This window comes from Acomys russatus, chromosome 4, assembly GCF_903995435.1.
Source record: "Acomys russatus chromosome 4, mAcoRus1.1, whole genome shotgun sequence".
NCBI classification, from domain to species: Eukaryota; Metazoa; Chordata; class Mammalia; order Rodentia; family Muridae; genus Acomys; species Acomys russatus.
Window position 1 is genome coordinate 28,330,011 of NC_067140.1, and position 20,965 is coordinate 28,350,975.

The following is a 20,965-nucleotide window of genomic DNA, read 5'->3' on the forward strand; positions in this document are numbered from 1 at the left end:
ATAGTCTAAAAATAGATTTTAAAAAATTTAATAAAAGACTAGCATACTGTATTCAGTAGTTTATAAAGGCTATTGTGTACCATGACTAAGCAAAATTTATTCCAGAAATGAAGATTGTTTTTAGCATATGAAAGTTAGACAATTTGACGCACCCTGATAATATAAAAAGGCACAGGGATTAGTAATTATAGTAATGACATGGCAGCTCTTGTTTTTGCTATTAATACTATTTCTCTTTCTACAGCCATATTTGGAATGAAACAGCTATTTTAAATTTTTGATAGGCTATTCAAACAGTACCCTATCCTTCAGGATGCAGAGTAACTGCTAAGTTATGTATTTTCAGGGTATTAGGGAATTTTAGCCAGGTAAATCCTCATAGTCATGAGACGTTATGTGTGAAGAAATTTTAGGATTGCTTTGTTTTGTTTTGGGTTTGGTTTTGGGTTTTGTATGAAAGATGTCTACCATCAAGAAGCCACTTAGATCTCTAAACTTAGATCTCTAAACATGGTGTCAATGGAAAGACAGACATTGGGCAAATATTTTTGGCTTTTACATTGGGAAAACTGACATGAGGATTTTACCTTTTATTTAGCATCTAGCTCTAGGTAGCACATTGATTTAAAGTGTGCCAGTTTCCAAAATTCATTCTAATGACAGAACAAGTCCAGATACATTCTAGTACAAAAGATTAGGTATCTCTGTCTTCTGTATGGCCTAAGACTGAGAAAATTTCCCCAGAGACACAACGTGAACAAAGCCCCAGCTTGTTAGCTATAAAGTAATGAGAGTTATTCTTGGTCCTCAAGGGTTTATGAGATACGTACTTCATCCCAAAATATCCAAGGTCAGAGATTCGGACATTTGATAAGTTGGTTCCAACTACAGAGAAAAGAACTAACCAGTGAGTTTTGTATAAATAAATAACATCAAAATATCTGTTTCTAAAGTAAAACCTTAAAAAAAATAAATAATTAATTCCTGAGAGGACAAAGGTGACAAAAATTCACCTATTAATAATGATATCCTCAGTAGCCTTTATAAATACAATGATTCCAGAAGAAGCTGCTTGTTCATTTTTACTTTATTGACCAAATTAAGGGTTAGAAATAGTTGCATCTCTTGTTCTGTAATTGTTTTTATAAAGGCAAAAAATATCAAAAGGTTTTCTGTATTTCCCAAAAACTTTCCATTTCAAATTCAATGTAACATTTTTCTTATTTTCTCTTTTCTTTTCTTTTCTTTTCATTTCATTTTTATAAGAATTGCAAAAACATCGAAGCTTTGAAATTACTTGTTAAGCATATCTGAAGACATTTATGCCATCTGACAATCTCTGCTTCCTGAGGTATCATTGCGCATTGTAGGTTTGGAACACATATATTTCTCGAAATGCTGTCTGAGCAGCTGTATGAAATGATTACTAGCTTGTTCTAAACACACTGAACATTCTCAACTGCAGCACCATCCAAGGTAGGTTACCCAGAATTCTAATTTTTAACTTAGTTTATCATATTTTTATCCTTTTCCTGCAAGCAGTGTACAATCAAAGTAATTAAAGCATTACATTTGAACACCTTCAAATGTTTCAGGAGATCATGTACAAATATTTAAGCTTTTAACTATGAATATGAATATACAATTTATAGAATATAGGTTTCATAAATAGGACACAAAGAATGAAGTATCTAGGTGGGTGACAGAGCCGTTCTTCCTATGTATGGCATGTGATCTATGCATGATGGTATTGTCATTTATTAGTTTATACAAAGACACACATATTCTTGAGAAAATAAGTTAGTAATTCTCAGGATAGATACAAGAAAAATCTTACCTTATATAGACAGAAGCAGACATAGGATACAACTGAGAATGTTAAAACGCTCATTGGAAGAAGAGATGTGACAGAGGTATGACCTTTGCTTCCATGAGGACAGGTCAGAACGGGAGGAAGAAATCTTTTGAACTCTTTTTTCAAAGGAACCCTTTCAACTCTGAAGCTAATATCAAAAGATTAATGCTTTAAAACTTCTATTTATGAGAGGGATGTGTATACTTTCAACCATGAATGGAAATATGTACTAAAATTCAGAATCCAGGACACTTTAAAATTTGATCTTATAAAACATTCTTGCATGTTGAACTAAACAGGGAGACATGTTTCTTTTACTAAATAGAGTCCCAGCTACACAGTAGAACATCTGCATTTCTTAAAATAAAACTTAACTTTTAAAATTATTTTTATATATATGTTATATTATTACACAGAAATACAATAAACTACATACAGCAAGAAGAACAATGAATCAATAAGGAATTATATAAATGTTACATTCATTTTGCCATTTACATTTGGTAACCTTGAAGAAAACATCTTAAAGGATTAAAAACTATGAATTACAGGTTAATTATCTGTCCTTTGGGGCTATTGTTTCCTTGTATATATTTGTATTGTATCATCCTAGGAAAGGTAAGATACAGAGGCAGGAAATATTTGTATTAGGGTTTAGCAAACCTAAGCTGTTCTTGTCCTCTGTCGTGGACTGATAAACTCTGGTTCTTTGAAATTCACTTGCCTGTACCTTGACTTCTCAACTTTAACATGCTTATACGTGGATAAAAAACAAAGCATTCAGGGATTTCTAATGTAGAGCAGTTCTAGAGGGTTGCAGACCTGAACTCATTGCAATCTGGCTTTCTTTTGGAGTTTAGCAGAGGACTGTGGAGGTTTCCTGTGACCCCAGCTAGTGTCTTCAAGTCACTTCTCTGCAATGCTGACTCTCAAAGTGAACTGATCTGTGTTGGGGACACGGGCTAGATTCAGACACCCTGGGTTTTGATCCAGGGGTCTCTACATCTTATCACTGGGACTTTAGGTAAGTTGTTTACCTTTCACCAACTGTCTTCTCTTCTTTAAGTTCACATTTAAAGGTGTCTAAACCCTTTGACACTGTTGTGAGGAATAGGTGAAATACTACACACAAATCACTTAGTACAGTGCCAAGTGCACTGCCAGCGCTCAGTGTAAGAATGTCCCACAGGAAGCCTGTGCAGGACATGTAAGCCTCGGTATACTGCCACAAGTGTGGAAAAGCAGAGCACACTAAAATCTTCCTGTCAGGATGTCTGAGAACGGAAGTTAAATAAGTGACATGGTTTTCTCGGTGTGGGATGAGGTTGTCCATTTACGTCCTTGCCTCCCCATCACTGTCTTTTATGGAAGACCGATCTCTCCTCGCTCCTCGGCAAATACCACAGGGTTCGCTATGAGTCTTTGAACCAGCGCAGGGAATGAAACATTATTTCTTTAATCTGCCATCGAGCACCAAAGACATCAGTTTGACACATGGCTGAGTTGTTCAGTTTGTTTTTGTGTCTGCATGATGTGAGGGAAAAGAAAGAATCTTAGTATTTTAAAAGAGAATTAGAACTTGAAAATTTGCAGGAAATGAGACTATTAACTGCAGTAATGATTAATGGGTCATATGAGATATGATTTCGGCATAGACATTCTAGAAGTTATGAAAACATATTACTCCACTGTTGGTTCTCTCAAGGATTAACTCCTCTAGAGAAGATCTGGCAATCAGAAATGCACTCCATTTCATTCAGGGGTTCTTCCCAGGAGAATTCACTGAACTTTGGGCTGTTTAGAAAAGAGGCCATAATCCTGGGCTCAGAGCTGTAAGGTGATTGTATCAATGAAACATTCCTGGGATCACAGAGGACAGGGAAGGTCTCCTTTCCACTGCCTCACATAAGATGGGAAAAATCGCCTTACTCTCCTTTTGTGTTGGCACCACATAAAAATTGAAATAAATCAGAAGTCCGTGAAAATGTCAGGCTAAATAATGACAAAAGAAGTTTTAAATAGTATTTTGAAGTTTGAGTGATATAAGCATTCTTCCTCAAGGAAATAAAATAGATTGTATATTAAGTAGATTCTGGGTGATTATTCAGAGTGGACTTATTGGCCACCTATGTAAGTGGTTGGCTGATAATATTAATTAAAACTAGAGAACGAATTTGGCTGATACAATAAAGATTACATCCAGCACACATATTGAAAGCTCACAACCTAAGAAACATACATTTGTCTTAAAGAGGGAACATAAAGTTGAGTGGAAGGGGAGAAGGATCTTGGAAGATTTGGATGAAAAACATAATCAAAATGTATAAATTTTTAAGTAAAAAATGACAATCAGGGCAATGCTAGGTACTCTGGAGGGCGTTCTCTCTGTTCTAATCGTCAAGACGTTTCATGAATTGCTAATTACAATTCCATAAGCATATTATGACATTATTTTAATCATATTAAGATATTTATTTATTTAATGTCTCAATGTAAAATCTCCACTGTTTCATATCTCATATTTTACTCACCTTGAATTTTCATGTATCCAATTACAGGACTCCAAAAAAATAGAGATTACACATACTTTCTAATCCTGAAATCAGCAATGAACTCTAAATAAATTTAGGAAATAAATAACATAAAAAATAAAGAAAAATGTCCATAATCTCAGGTCCTGAGATAAATATCCTAAATATGTTAATGTATTTTATTTTCTACTTTTTGCCAATATAGGGCACAATATGACGTTTAAGCATATGCGCATGGTGTATAGTGATCAAATCAGTGTCGTTTCTCTCTCCTTATCAACTGTGCTGCGGAGCTCACAGCAGGGCTCTATGCACTTAACACTGTTTGAGGACACGCAAAGAGCCTTTCGTTCTCAGGGTTTAGAAATCATTGATCTACGTTTATGCTGAATTTGATTTTAGTACCCACTATGAGTGTGATGAGAGAGCATGTGACACTTTTCAGCTTATTTCCCCCATTTTAGTAAGGGTACAAAGAAAAGGGAACACATAGCTGTGATCTAACATGTGTGAATTTCAATCAATATAGAATTTGATGGGAAACCTTTCCATTTTAATTTAATTTTTGAGACAAACATGCAAGCCACAAAGTCTTTGAATATTGATTCCAAAGTCATTATCATCAACGTTTAACTCTGGCATATTTACATAATTATGGGTAAGGTAAATGAACTATTTTATGGTCCCAATTCATCTTATTTCATGAATAGTTTTGGGTTGTTCTAATTTCCAAAACTAGCTCTTTTAATGATTACACTGTTTCCTCATTCTGGAGTAAAACTGAAGTTTGAAATTGCTTCTTTGTCCTTAGAAAATGTGATACCTGTCTTCTTGATGACTTATAAGAATACTTTTGTAGTTACAAAATAAAAGTCTAGAAAAGTCAAATAAGAAAAGTTTGAGATTTCTATAAAACTTGGAAAAGTAGAGTTTAATCTATGAAATAAGATGGTGATGAAGATGCAGAATTTTTGAAAAATTTAATTATTTTGTAAATCCTTTATCCTAAAGGCAAAACGGTCCTTTCTGGATTTGAGAACAAGTAAGCTGCACTACACAGATGGAGAACAAAAGGAATGTGACTGAATTCATCTTGTTAGGTCTTACGCAGAACCCCCAAATGCAGAAAGTAGTGTTCACGACGTTTTTGGTTCTATACATGGTAACAATTTCAGGCAACCTGCTCATTGTGGTCACCGTCATCAACAGCCAGGCTCTGAGCTCCCCAATGTACTTCTTCCTGAGTCACCTTTCATTCATTGACACAATTTACACTTCCTCTTCAGCCCCGAAGCTGATTGCGGACTCCCTTCAAGAGACCAAAGTCATCTCCTTTAATGGATGCATGGCTCAAGTCTATGCAGAGCACATTTTTGGTGCCACTGAGATCATCCTCTTGACGATAATGGCCTATGACCGCTATGTGGCCATCTGCAAACCTCTGCACTATATGACCATCATGAGCCACAGGCTCTGCATCCTACTGGTGGGAGTGGCCTGGACTGGAGGATTTCTCCATGCAACTATTCAGATCCTGTTTACAGTCTGGCTGCCCTTCTGTGGCCCCAACATCATAGACCATTTTATGTGTGACTTGTACCCGTTGTTGGAACTTGTCTGTATGGACACACACACCCTTGGTCTCTTCGTTGCTGCCAACAGTGGCTTCATCTGCCTATTTAACTTCCTCCTCCTGATGGGATCCTATGTGATCATCTTGCACTCTCTAAAGAACTACAGCTTGGAGGGCAGGCGCAAAGCCCTCTCCACCTGCGTATCTCACATCACAGTAGTTGTCCTATCCTTCATTCCTTGTATATTTGTGTATCTACGCCCAGTGACCACTCTGCCCATTGATAAAGCCGTTGCTGTCTTTTACACAATGGTGGCCCCTCTACTGAATCCTTTGATCTACACCCTCAGGAACTCTGAGGTAAAAAGTGCAATAAGGAAGCTCTGGAGAAAACCTACAAGTTCAAATAACAATTTAAAAGTTCTTGAACATTAAATATATAGGTAATACATGAAATCTCTTCCAACTCTTTTATCTATAGATTGGAATGTCAACTATAATGTATAGCTTATATTATTTGGAGAGAGTTATTTAAGCAGAGTTTAAACCGGGGCTGTAATCCTTATCTCTTTCTCCATACTTTTATCATTATAAACAAATGCTTCTTTCTTTTCAGATTTGTTTACTTAATTATTTATGAGTATATCTGTGTATCTGAATGCATGTGTCTGCGCAAGGTGCGATCAGATTCCCATGGGAGACAGAGAGGCCTTGCATGTCCCTGGAACTAAAGGTCATCATGAGTTATGGGCAGCAAATGCTCATCTTCTACAAGAGGAACAAGTGCTCTTAACAGCTGAAATGTTTCTTTATCCACTACTGTTTGTTTCTTTGTTTGTTTTGTCAAAAAATGAAGTAACTGGGGAAATGCTCAGTGTTCTAAAAATTAAACTATAATATTAGGCTGGCAGTTAAAGAAATTCTATGTAATATTGAGATGCTGCTTAGTACACATGACTGAAAGAATATGTCTACTATAAACATACAAGAGGCCTACAGAACACCAAATAGAATTGACCAGAAAAGAAAAACTGCCCGTAACATAATAATCAAAACACAAAACATGCAGAACAAAGAAAAAATATTAAAAGCTGCAAGGGCCAAATAACATTTAATGGCAAACCTATCAGAATCACACCCAACTTCTCAGCAGAGACCATAAAAGCCAGAAGGGCCTGGACAGAGATCCTGCAAACCCTAAGAGACCACAGATGCCAGGCCAGACTACTTTACCCAGCAAAACTATCAATAATCATTGATGGAGAAAACAAAATATTCCAGGACAAAAACAAATTCAAACAGTACCTATCCACAAATCCAGCTTTACAAAAGGTACTAGAAGGAAAACTCCATCCCAAAGGGTCAAGTTACAACCAAAACTACCCAGGAAATAGATAACTATCCCATGGCAAAAACACAACTACACAAACGCTCGACTGGAAACAACATCAAAATTAAGACTCTTAACAGTCACTGGTCATTAATATCTCTCAACATCAATGGTCTCAATTCCCCAATAAAAAAGACACAGACTAACTGAACGGGTGCATAAACAAGATCCAACATTCTTCTGCATTCAAGAAACACATCTCACCCATAATGATAGGCATTACCTCAGGGTAAAAGGTTGGAAAAAATTATTCCAAGCAAATGGTCACAAGAAGCAAGCAGGCGTAACCATTTTAGTATTGAACAAAATAGACTTTCAACCAAAATTAATCAAAAGGGATGAGGAAGGACACTTCATACTCATCAAAGGTAAAGTCAACCAAGATGACATCACAATTCTGAACATCTATGCTCCCAATACAAGGACACCCACATTTGTAAAAGATCTGCTAAAAAAAGCTTAAACCACACATCGATCCCCACACAATAATAGTGGGAGACTTCAACACCCCACTCTCACTGAAGGATAAGTCATTGAAACAGAAACTAAGCCGAGAAACAACATCATTAACCAATGCCATGGGTCAAATGGGTCTAACAGATATCTATAGAACCTTTCACCCAAACAAGAAAGAATATACCTTCTTCTCTGCACCCCATGGAACCTTCTCCAAAATTGATCACATCGTGGGTCACAAAGCAAGCCTCAATAGATACAAGAGGATTGAAATAATACCTTGTATCCTATCAGATCACCATGCTCTTAGGCTGCAATTCAACAACAACAGAAATAACAAAAAGCCTACACACATACGTGGAAACTAAACAACTCTCTGCTAAATGACACCTGGGTCAGGGAAGAAATAAAGATATCAAGGAGTTTCTGAAATTCAATGAAAATGAAGGAACAACATACCCAAATTTGTGGGATACATTGAAAGCAGTGCTAAGAGGAAATTTAATTGCACTAAGTGCCTTTAAAAAGAAATTGGAAACATCACACATAAGCATCTTAACGACACAACTGAAAGCCCCCCCCCCCAAAAAAAAAGAAGAAGCAGAAACACCCAAAAGGAGTAGACATCTGGAAGTAATCAAACTCAGGGCTGAAATTAACAAATTAGAAACTAAGAAACAGTCCAAAGAATCAACAAAACCAAGAGCTGGTTCTTTGAGAAAATCAACAAGATAGACAGACCGTTAGCCAAACTAACTAAAAGGCAAAGAGACAGTATTGAAATCAACAAAATCAGAAATGAAAAGGGAGACATAACAACAGACACTGAAGAAATACAAAGAATCATAAGATCCTACTTGAAGGCTTATATGCCACAAAATTTGAAAACCTAAGGGAAATGGACAATTTTCTTGATCAAGTTCACTTGCCAAGGTTGAGTGACGAACAGATAAACAAGCTAAATAGTCCCATTTCCCCTACAGAAATAGAAGCAATCATTGATAGTCTCTCAACCAAAAAAAGCCCAGGGCCAGATGGTTTCAGAGCAAAATTCTACCAGACTTCAAGAGTGAGCTAATACCGATATTATTCAAGCTACTCCAAAGGATAGAAATGGATGGAACATTACCAAAGTCATCCTATGAGGCCATAGTCTCATTGATACCTAAACCTCACAAAGACTCAACAAAGAAAGAGAATTTCAGACCAATTTCTCTTATGAACATCGATGCAAAAATACTAAATAAAATACTTGCAAAATGAATACAAGAACACATCAAAGATATCATTCATCATGACCAAGTAGGCTTCATTCCAGGCATACAGGGATGGTTTAATATACAGAAATCCATCAATGTAATCCACCATATAAACACACTGAAAATAAAAAACCACATGATCATCTCTTTAGATGCACAGAAAGCATTTGATAAAATCCAACACCCATTCATGTTTAAAGTTTTAGAGAGATTGGGAATACAAGGCACTTTCCTCAACATAATAAAGGCTATATACAGCAAGCCAATAGCCAAAATCAAAGTAAATGGTGACATACTCAAGGAAATTCCTCTAAAATCGGGAACAAGGCAAGGCTGACCACTCTCTCCATATCTCTTCAATATAGTACTTGAAGTTCTAGCAAGAGCAATAAGACAACAAAAGGAGATCAACGGTATCCAAATGGGAAAAGGAGGAAGTCAAATTATCCCTATTTGCAGATGATATGATAGTGTACATAAGTGACCCTCAAAATTCCACAAGAGAACTCCTAAAGCTGATAAACATCTTCAGCAAATTGGCTGGCTACAAAATTAACTCAAAAAAGTCTGTAGCCTTCCTATACACAAACGACAAACTTGCAGAGGAAGAAATTAGGAAAACCATACCCTTCACATTAGCCACAAGCAATATAAAATATTTAGGAGTTACTCTAACTAAGCAAGTGAAGGACTTGTATGAAAAACATTTCAAAACTCTGAAGAAAGAGATTGAAGATGACATGAGAAGATGGAATGATCTTCCTTGCCCATGGATTGAGAGAATTAACATAGTAAAAATGGCCATCCTACCAAAAGCAATCTACAGATTCAATGCAATCCCTATCAAAATATCTACACAATTTTTTAAAGACATTGAAAGTTCAATTCTGAACTTCATATGGAAAAACAAAAAACCCAGAATAGCTGAAACAATCTTGTACAATAAAAGGTGCCCCAGAGGAATCTCCATACCTGATCTCAAACTATACTATAAAGCAACAGTAATTAAAACAGCATGGTACTGGCACAGCAACAGGCTGGTTGATCAGTGAAATCGAATCGAAGACCCAGATATGAATCCACACACACATATGGTCACTTGATTTTTGACAAAGAAGCCAAATCCATTCAATGGAAAAAAGGATAGCATCTTCAACAATTGGTGCTGGTCTAACTGGAGGTCTATGTATAAAAAATGCAACTGGACCCATATTTGTCACCTTGCACAAAACTCAAATCCAAGTGGATTAAAGACCTCAACATAAAACCAGAGACACTAAGTCACTTAGAAGAAAAAGTGGGGAAGAGCCTGGAACATATTGGCACAGGAGACAACTTCCTGAACAGAACACCAACGGCCCAGGCCTTAATGTCAACCATTAATAAATGGGACCTTGTGAGGTTGAGAAGCTTCTGTAAGGCAGGAGACACGGTTAAGAGAACAAAGCGACAGCTTACAGACTGGGAAAAAATCTTCACCCACCCTACATCTGACAAAGGTCTAATATCCAAAATATATAAAGAACTCAAAAAATTAAACACCACCAAACCAAATAACCCAGTTGAGAAATGGGGCTTGGAACTAAACAGAGAATTCTCAGCATAGGAATATCAAATGACTGAGAAACACTTAAAGAAATGCTCAACCTCCGTAGTCATCAGGGAAATGCAAATCAAAACAACACTGAGATTCCATCTTACACCCATCAGAATGGCTAAGATCAAAAATTCAAGCGACACCACATGCTGGTGAGAATGTGGAGAGAGAGGAACACTCCTTCATTGCTGGTGGGAATGCAAACTAGTACAGCCACTTTGGAAATCTATCTGGCGCTATCTCAGAAAACTGGGAATAGGGCTTCCTCAAGACCCAGGTATTCCACTCCTTGGAATATACCCAGAAGATGCCCCAGCACACAACAAGAAAATTTGCTCAACCATGTTCATAGCAGCCTTATTCATAATAGCCAGAACATGGAAACAGCCTAAGTGTCCCTCAGTAGAAGAGTGGATAAAGAAACTGTGGTACATATACACTATGGAATACTACTCAGCTATTAAAAACAAGGAATTCCCGAAATTTGTGGATAAATGGATTGAGCTAGAAATGATCATAATGAGTGAGTTAACCCAGAAGCAGAAAGAATCAAATGGTATATACTCACTTATATCTGCATACTAGCCCAAGGGGCATGTCCCACGAAAGCCTTCACTTACCAGGAAACTGGGACAGAGGGGAGGGCATCCTATTGGGACTCTAAATGAAAGAAGCATGGGAGAATAGCAAAGTAGAAGGATCCAGAGGGTCCTAGAAACCTACAAGTAGAACATTATGATAGGCAGATTTGGGCCCAGGCGTCCTGCTCAAACTAAGGCACCAGCCAAGGACAATACAGGCGGTAAACTTTAAACCCCTACCCAGATCTAGCCTATGGTCAGAACATTCTCCACAGTTGAGTGAAGAGTGGAGTATGACTTTCTCACGTACTCTGTGGCTCATATTTGACCATGTCCCCTGGACGGGGAGACCTGGTGGCACTCAGAGGAAGGACAGCAGGTTACCAAGAAGAGACTTGATTCCTTATGAGCATATACAGGGGGAGGAAGTCCCCCTCAGGAACAGTCATAGGGGAGGGGAATAAGGGGAAAATGGGAGGGAGGGAAGAATGGGAGGATACAAGGGATGGGATAACCATTGAGATGTAACAAGAATAAATTAATAAAAAAAAAGTATGAAATTAAAAAAAAAAAAAAGAAAATGTTCCTCTAAGTGACTCTTGTCTCTTAAAAGCGACTTGTGTCTCCAAGGCAGGTGTAGGTGGGACAAGCTAGAGGCAGTGGCAACTGTTTTAGCCAGTTCTGCTCTGTTTAATCTGCTCAATTTGTCTCCTGCCACCCCGTGGTATGCTATCTTTTACTTGCCGGCACGCGTAAGAGTCTCTTTCTCTCTCTCTGTTTGTTGGTTGGTTTATTTTTAGAGAAATACAAATTTTAAAATATAGACTTTTTTGAATTTTAAAATTTTTATTATTACAAATATTTATTCAAATTACATCCCGATTGTAATCCCCTTGCTCTTATCTTTCTGATCCCCTTCCCTCTCTTTCCATTCTGTTCCCCTCCCCATGATCTCTGACAGGTAGGGACCTCTTTCTCCACCATCTGACCACAGCCTATCAGGTCTCATCTGGATAGCCTGCATCCTCTTCCTCTGTGTTCTGACAGGACCTCTCCTCTAAAGGGCAGTGCTCTGAGAAATACAATTTTAATCAAACAGAAAGGTAAACTCTAGGAGTCTGTCATCTTTGCATTTAAAAATTAGAAACCAGGAGGCAAGCTGTTGAAAAGACAGCTTCTCCACATTTTATACACCACTCCAATTACAAACAAAACAAAACAAAACAAAACAACAAAAAATTTTAATGAAAACATTAAAACATGAAAATTGAGGTCTAAGAGTCATAAAAGGTGTATTAAAAGCCCCCGAATGTGTCAAGGTTGTCCTTCTTCTACAAAAATGGTGCCAGCAAATAAATGAAACTTTTCTCATTTCCAGTGGTGCCCCTTAAAAATAAAATGGATCTATCACGGTGTAAAAAGGCTTTAAAAATCTCCAGAAGCTGGGTGTGGTGGCGCACGCTTTTAATCCCAGCACTTGGGAGGCAAAGGCAGGTGGATCGCTGTGAGTTCGAGGACAGCCTGGTCTACAAAGTGAGCCCAGGACAGCCAAGGCCAAGACAGAGAAACCCTGTCTCAAAAACCAAAGGGGAAACAATCTCCAGAAGATCCAAGTTTTTCATAGTAGTTTCCCATTATCCCTCAGATAAGGGAAAACAATGAGCTTCTGGCCCAGGCTTCTCTTGAGGAATTAGGGGACCATACTTGTCTGATGATCTGAGCTATTGGTGGTGGGGTCCATCATTTGGAGAAAGGGAGTAGGGAATGTTTTCCCTAAGCCCCTTCCCTCATGTCCCTCACATCTGAAAGAAAGGCCATCCCTTACTAAGCTCAAAACATCCTATTCCAGTCTTCTTGAGGATTAACTACATGGGCCCCTGCCCAAGGAATCCTGGGGGAAATAGCCCTGAATGTCATCCCTGCTGACATCATCATACTGGGAAACGCTCCAAGACCAACAGCACTCCAGCCCCTGTACCAAAGCAAGGAGAAAGAAGGTGCCAGTAAGACATAAGTCATGAACACCACCTTTTCATCTCCTACTAACCCTAGATCTTGCTCATCTGAGGCCGTGTTTACACAAGCACCCGCTGGCGAATGTAGAACGTGGGTTAGGTTATTTAAAAACAAAATCTCTGGTTATTTTGCAGCATTATCCAGAGTACTGGCAGAGGTGTCATTCTGGTATCTTAGCCATAACTTCTGAGTGATCAACCCAGGAGGGAAAAAAGCCACCTCACTGCCTACTTCAAGTTCTAAAGTTTCAGGATAAGAACACATGAGCACCATGTCAGGCTGCTCTCACAGCTAGGGCTGAGCTGTGCAGAGCTGTGCACACGGAGGGAGCACCTTGGGTTCCTTTGCAAGGGCCAGGAGGCTCTGCTCCCACTGAGCAGGAGAAAGCTGAGGTACACAGTGAAGTGAGGCCCCACGCAAGTGAGCTGAGGACTGTTATTAATGCAGGATTAGACTTCTCATGGCCTGGATGGCATCTGGTCCAACAGGGGGTTGCCACCCAAGTTGGGGGGTGGGGTTCTGAAGATGTGCATGGCCTCGGATCTGGTCATAGGTCTTCTGGGTTTCAGGATTCTGGCATGGCTTCTGGAAGGGTAGGAGGCTTCTGCCTGGTCTATGGGGTTCAGGATGCTAGCCTGATCCCTGGTGGAGTAGGAGGCTTCCACTAGAGGTATGGAAGAATCGGTATCTTTTCTTTGTTGTGTAAAGATGAGAGAGAGAGAGAGAGAGAGAGAGAGAGAGAGAGAGAGAGAGAGAGAGAGAGAGAGAGAGAGAGAGAGAGAGAGATCCATTCACCTCTCTTATACAGGATATGTAAGTTAGGTAATCACACTGAAGAAAAATGACATCTCTGGCTTTTTAAAATTCTGGTCCAGTCTATGGTAGTTAAAAGTCCTGCATCATCCTGTTGACTAAATGGGACATTAATGAAAATGTCACAATTGCACATGCTTGAATACTGCCATTGGAATCTTTAGGTAACCACATTCTTTAGGCTAGTCATGCTTTTTGAGTGAAATCCACTCTCTGGATTCTAAACTATATCTAAACCTATTCCATATACTAGGCCAACATTAAAAAAGCTACAATTAGCAAAAGAAGTTTATACAGAAAGTTTTAATAAAAGGGTTTTCAAAAGTACAGCACTCGGCGTATCCTAAACTGCACTGTCAATATCTATGAAATGCCAATCCAATTGCAGTTCTAAAACTAGCCACTGCTAATGATGTTTGCAGGTACCAAGTGGGATTAAGCAGAAGATATTGGCTACTGTCTTGGCAAAGATTTCAACAGAAAGAATGATCAGTCCTTTGGGTGTTTATGATCAAAGCATTACCAGATCTATAGCTCTCTGAAAGCCTATTTAAACAATACCTTAGAGGCAAGGGAGAAGGAATTCCAGGGAGTTTGTGGGCCAATTATTAGAGATGTATTAAGAGACACTACTTGACCTTGGTGAGTTTCTACAGAGGTAAGTTAAAGGAAAACTTGAGTTAAGAATGAAAGAAATTCTCTCTGCACAATGTTCATGGGCTACTAGGAAGCAAAACAGGTACTCAGAAAGATAGAGAAAACCAGGTCTCATCAAGCTAATCTATCCACTTACACATTTTATACTGGAACGCACAAATGCTTTCTCTTTTGAGATATTTGGCTATATTTTGAGGGCTTTTAATTTGAAATATAATGTTTCCATGTATCTGTAAATACATACGGCTATAGACATATCTCAGTGACAAAGTGCGTAGGAATTAAGCCCAGAATCATGAAACTTTCATAACTAAAACGGCTCATTTCAGAGTAGATTGTGATAATGGGAATCAAAATAAATGAAAGCCTCCACACGAGAGAACTGTCAAGAGAGACATCAGCTAAGAGTCTACTGAAAGCTGTGCGGCATGTGCCCAGAGCGGGGGAAACACGACTGCACTAAATCTACAAACACACATTGCTACAGTCAACTACATTCAGGTTAGTGAAAACTACACTTCTTTTTCTTTAAAATTTTAAACAGAGTCACTTGATTTGGACAGCTGCTTTATTCTTACTGAGGTAGACCTTATAATCTTATAGTGACTCAAATTGTAATGTTTTGCATGAAAACGAATGAGTGAAACACAAATACATTAAATAATCTGTAGGAAATCCTGTCAGTGATATTGAGAGTGACTGAAGTCACATTTTAAATGCTGTGGCCAATAGTCTCACTAGATACACTGATTCTGAAGTCTTGTTTGTAAGAGCGTGAAGGATTTTCACCTCTTACGATTTCCCTGCTGCCACTTTGAAGTTAGAACTTTTAGCATACATGCATTGAGAATGATAAACCACAAAGTGCCCATCGAGAGGACCCGTGAGCAGAGGGAAAGCACTCAGGGAACAAGCCATCCTCAAAACCAGTTGTGTTTTCGCTCATTTGTATAGTAACTGCGGGGTTTTGATGTAGACCTCTCTATCCAGAACTTGGATATTATGGGAAGTAAATTATGTGGGGGGTTTTGGTAGGTGTGGAAAGAGACAGAAAGAGAAAAGAGAAAAAAAGAAATCTCTCCTCTTCTGTAAGAACACTGCCATGCTAGTGAAAGTCACATGTACAGGAATTGAAGAAGAAAAATTTATATAGCATCACATTTCTACTAGTTGTCAGTGAAAACTGTACATTCACTTATTGTGATTGAATGTATACCAAAAATGGAAAGTATATTTTCTTAGGTTCCCTCACTTCATATAGCTCCATTTACAAACAGTGGGTACCCAGCAGAATTTTACCTAACCCTGAACATAATCCTAAATGAAGAAATAGTTCAACATCTGGGGAAAAATTAGGAAATACTATGAAGACTTAAAGGTACTCTGTGCACTTTATATGTGTGCATCTAGCAACACAAAAAAGGGATGATGATAGGAGGGGTTGTGAGAAGTCAGACATAAAAGCTGCTGTTTTAGGAAGAATTATACTCAGTATGTTGGGTTTTTTTTTTAATGTTCTTTTGCCCTTCGGGAAGGAAATAACTTTCCCTGTACCTCTGTCTCTGTCCCCATCTTTGTAAATCATGCAATACAGAGCAGTCACACATTCTGAACACAGGTGCCTTACATCCACCAAGGCTTCATTCAGGCTTTGGTTTGTTGGCGTCCCATTGACTTTCATGCACACCGGGTTCAGAGACCTTTAACATTCACAGCCATGCACAAATATAGTTTCAAGTAAGTTGAGATTCATGATATCTGTTCCACAGGAACAAATCACAACAATAAAAGAATGGTCTTGCTTGAGATTATTCCCAGGATTTAAAAGCAAAAAAAGTTTAACCTTCATCCAACAACCAAAGTAAGACTTTGATTTGTTGAAGTATTATAATAAAGTATTAGTAGTGTGCTAATCTACTCCTTCTCATCTTCAAAATGACCTGCAACGTGATCTTCACTGCAGAAGTACAAATGTAGCTGTTTTTATTTTAGCAAATGCAATGATGAGATGACCAAGCATTTTAGTTGAGAATTCAAAATATTACCTGAACATTTTATTTTTTTCTTTCCAGGTGACCACATGGATACACCCTGAGCTAAACTAAGGGAAAGTATGAACAATGTCACAGAATTCATCCTTCTGGGCCTGACCCAAGACCCAGATCTGCAGAAACTCTTATTTATTGTGTGCTTAATAATCTATCTGGTCACACTGGCAGGCAACATGCTCATCTCAGTCACCATCTTCGTCAGCCCAGCCCTGGCTACTCCCATGTACTTTTTTCTGTCCTACTTGTCCATTATAGATGGTTTCTACTCTTCTTCCATAGCACCCAAAATGATCTATGACTTAATCTCCGAAGAGAGCGTCATATCCTTCAATGGCTGCATGACTCAGCTTTTTGCTGAGCATTTTTTTGCTGCTGATGAAATCATCTTGTTGATTGCTATGGCCTATGATCGCTATGTAGCCATCTGCAAGCCCTTGCACTACCTGACCATCATGAACCGAAATGTGTGTGTTTTGTTGGTGGTAGCAGCTGGAATTGTGGGGTTTGTTCATGGAATGATACAGACTATAATTATAGCCCAATTGCCCTTCTGTGGCCCCAACACCATCAACCACTTTATATGTGATTTAATGCCACTCCTGGAGTTGGCCTGCACTGACACTCACACTCTAGGGCCTCTAGTTGCTGCCAACAGTGGATCACTGTGTTTCCTTACCTTTTCTATGCTGGTGTCTTCCTATGTGGTCATCCTTCACTCCCTGAGGAACCACAGCTCAGAAGGGCGTCGCAAAGCACTGTCTACCTGTGCCTCTCATGTCACTGTTGTTGTCTTATTCTTTGTACCTTGTTCGTACCTGTATCTAAGGCCCATGACCTCCTTCCCCACTGACAAAGCTGTGACAGTGTTTTATACCCTTGTGACACCTATGCTCAACCCTTTAATCTATACCCTCAGAAATGAGGAGGTCAAAAAGGTTATGAAGAAGCTCTGGAGTCAAATCAGAAAAGCTGGTGACACTTAAACCTGGTCATTGATGTATTCAGAAACAATGTCCAGTGCTATTTCACAGATATTTGTTCTTCATAAATGATTCAAATGATGATAGGGAACTATATCCTATCTGTATAACACATTCTTATTGAACAATAATTTTATATTTGAATGGAGTACAGTGTGACAACGCATATAGACATGACAAAATCATAACGATAAATATTTCCAACCCATTAAATTACCATTCTTTCTTTGTGTTGTGAGCCTTTAAACTCTTTTCTAGTTCTTTATTAAGGTACACTATAAATTACAAAGTGCTGTTAACCATGTTCATCCCAGTGTTTAGCATGTATTCATCCAATGCACCTGTGTTTTGGTTCCTGTTCTCCAACATCACAGCATTCCTCTCTGTCCTGTCCTCCTAGACTCTATGACTGCAATTCTGCTTTCCATTTCAATGAAATAAACCTTTTTGGGTTTTATATTTGAGTGAGAGCATGTAGCATTTGGATTTCTGTGCCTGGCTATTTCTCTTATGTCACATCCTCCAGTTCAACCTAGGATGCTGCAAATTATTAACTATCATTCATTTTATAGCTAAATGTTATTCTGTTGTAATGCACATCTCAATTTCTTTTTTCATTAATTTGAGAATTTCTTATCTGGATGTTGTATTTTTACTCTTCTACTTCTCTCCATCTTCCATCCAACTACTTATATATTTTTTCTATAATTATTATTGGTGTGTGTGCATGCATGCATGAACACACACACACACACACACACACACAGTGATTTCATCTAGTGTTGCTCAAAAGAACATGTGTTTGAGATGGCTACTAGGTATTAGAAGAGCTATTAGGAAGTCATCCCTGAAAAAGACTAATTCCCTCCCACTCTCCCAGCAGCCATTGGTTGCTCATAGCTCTTCTAGGGGTGGAGCCTTGTGAATTTCCTCCATCTACATTTTCATGTCAACTTGTGTGCTCATTATGCTAAACCAATACAGCTTCTAACATTGTCCCAAATAATTTTCCTTATATCCATATATAAGTACAGCTTTCACTTCTCATCGAAGCTGTTTCTTGCTTCAGCAGATAGAGACTACTACAGAGATCTACAACTAGTCAAAACGCAAAGAATAAGTGTCCAGGAGACGACCTACCCAAATAGTACATCTTAAACACAATCCCTATACCTAAAGCTCAGGGAACATTGCAGAAGAGGGGACAGAAGCATTGTAAAGGCCAGATGACTAGGATGCCTACTGTGAGATAATTACTACCAAACATGGCAGGGGTACCAGACCCATGCAAGCTCAACAGTATGGTTGCTGAAGCACACCACATTTTCTTTAATACATTCTTTCTTCCACTGGCAGAAACATCAAATCACACTAAGAATACATATGAGAGGGAGTGACATTAAGACTCAGAAAGAACAGTCACACCCATAATGTTTTTTAGAAACACTACAATACTCAATTTATTTAAAATAAGAAAAATGAATATAATCTAAATCCTCCTTGAACAATATTCATCATTATACCAATACATTCATAAAATATAAACTTTAATGTTATTGTTAGGAAAATACTTCTGAAGAGAAAAGAACCAAGAACCCACACAGTTCTATTGTTATAGGTGTGAAATTAATCAACACTAATATCCTTGGTATTATACATGCTCGACACTACAGGTTGTATTTTAAATGAGCTTATATTTTAAAAGAAAAACAACTGTATATGAAGCTAGAGCAAGTCTTCAAAAAAAGTGCTCATCAAATATACTTTATGCCTTCCTAAGTTATGAGGGTTTCCCAATGTTCAAGTGTTTTTTACTTACAACCACACAGAGAGAGCATTTCCACTTCACTTGGATGAGAACACACACACCACCACCAACAACAACAACAACAACACAAACAACAACTCCCCCTTTCAGAAGCTCTTCTGTTATACCTTCAAATATGAAATCCTGTGCTTAAAATAAAAGAATTCAGGCTAGAGAGGTAGCTCCCTGTATACAGTGCTTACCATGAGAACCTGAGTTTGGACCCTTACTTCCTATAAAAGCCAAACATGGGAGAAAGCACCTGTGACCTCAGTGTTAGAAGAGGGAGACAGGTAGATTCCAGGGCGTGCCAGCTAACACTCTACCTATTGAGTGCACTCGAAGATCAGTGAGATCCCTGACTCACAAAGTAAGACGGGAAATAATAGAGTAAGTCACTCAACAGTGACAGTGATGTGTACACACACACACACACACACACACACACACACACACACACACACACTTAAAAATAAAATAGATATAAGTACAACTCTTTTTGTTAAACACTGAGGACATTGGCTTTCGTGAAAGAAAATAATGAATGATAAAGCTTGAGCTAAGTAGGCCTGATGCCAGGATCTGATCTCTGGCATTAACTAGCACCGTGAATACATAACAACTGCTTTATTCTGTGCCTTCTCCATCTTTCCCAGTTCTTCAGTAAAAGGAAGTAGAATTACATGTCCTTAAACAGCAAGAAACAAGTTATTTATATTCAAGTAGTATGTCAGTTGAATATTATGAAAGTTGCTCAAACTGTGTTCACGTTTCAAAGATATCACCAGACAGCAATGGATGCTGGGCTGTCACTTCTAACAATACCCATAGTGCACAATGGCTGCCCAGCACTAGCCATACTGCAGGAGGCAAAGGCTTATGACCTAGCCTCAGCTAAGTACTGATTAAGTCACAAATGACACCAATTCATGCAAAAGGACATCAACACAGTGGGTTATGATTTTAGGAAAGATGTTCCATATGGTCAGTGGCCAGATCCCTGGCAAACAAGAACAAGCCGTTCACCAAACCCTATTGTGAGAGTAAGGTGTCACTGTGACTGCAAAGCTAAGACTGGATAAGATCCCACTGCGTCCAAGAGCGGACACAGCAATAAAATGATTCCTAGTTTCATTCTGCTATACCCATAGGGCAGTATGTTTACTCAGCCATCATTGGAGAAGCTTCTTCTAGCAGTAGATGGAAACTTACACAGAGACACATAACTGGACACTATTATGCAAAGAACAAGAAACATTGGCACACTTAGACCTGGCTGGAATGACTTCATCAAAGCCCTCCCCCCAGGGCTCAGACACCTAGGCAGCATAGGAGGCAATGGGGATTTTAAAAGTCAATGGAGATGTCTTCCAGACATAGACTGATGCACATATGAACT

The 20,965-nt window shown here is 38.5% G+C and overlaps 2 protein-coding genes across 2 annotated transcripts; both read left to right on the forward strand.

Annotated features, from left to right (window-relative positions):
• Positions 1 to 5,434: 5,434 nt before the first annotated feature.
• LOC127188388 (olfactory receptor 4C12-like) lies at positions 5,435 to 6,394 on the forward strand. The gene has a single exon (XM_051144864.1). It carries the CDS (start codon positions 5,447 to 5,449, stop codon positions 6,392 to 6,394), a length of 948 nt encoding a protein of 315 aa, XP_051000821.1. The 5' UTR covers positions 5,435 to 5,446.
• A 10,438-nt stretch (positions 6,395 to 16,832) lies between these two features.
• Positions 16,833 to 17,762, forward strand: LOC127188389 (olfactory receptor 4C45-like). The gene has a single exon (XM_051144866.1). It carries the CDS (start codon positions 16,842 to 16,844, stop codon positions 17,760 to 17,762), a length of 921 nt encoding a protein of 306 aa, XP_051000823.1. The 5' UTR covers positions 16,833 to 16,841.
• Positions 17,763 to 20,965: the final 3,203 nt, after the last annotated feature.

What these genes read in the sequence shown, in the direction of transcription:
- LOC127188388 (XM_051144864.1), top strand. Translation starts at nt 5,447, where the DNA reads ATGGAGAACAAAAGGAATGTGACTGAATTCATCTTGTTAGGTCTTACG.
- LOC127188389 (XM_051144866.1), top strand. Translation starts at nt 16,842, where the DNA reads ATGAACAATGTCACAGAATTCATCCTTCTGGGCCTGACCCAAGACCCA.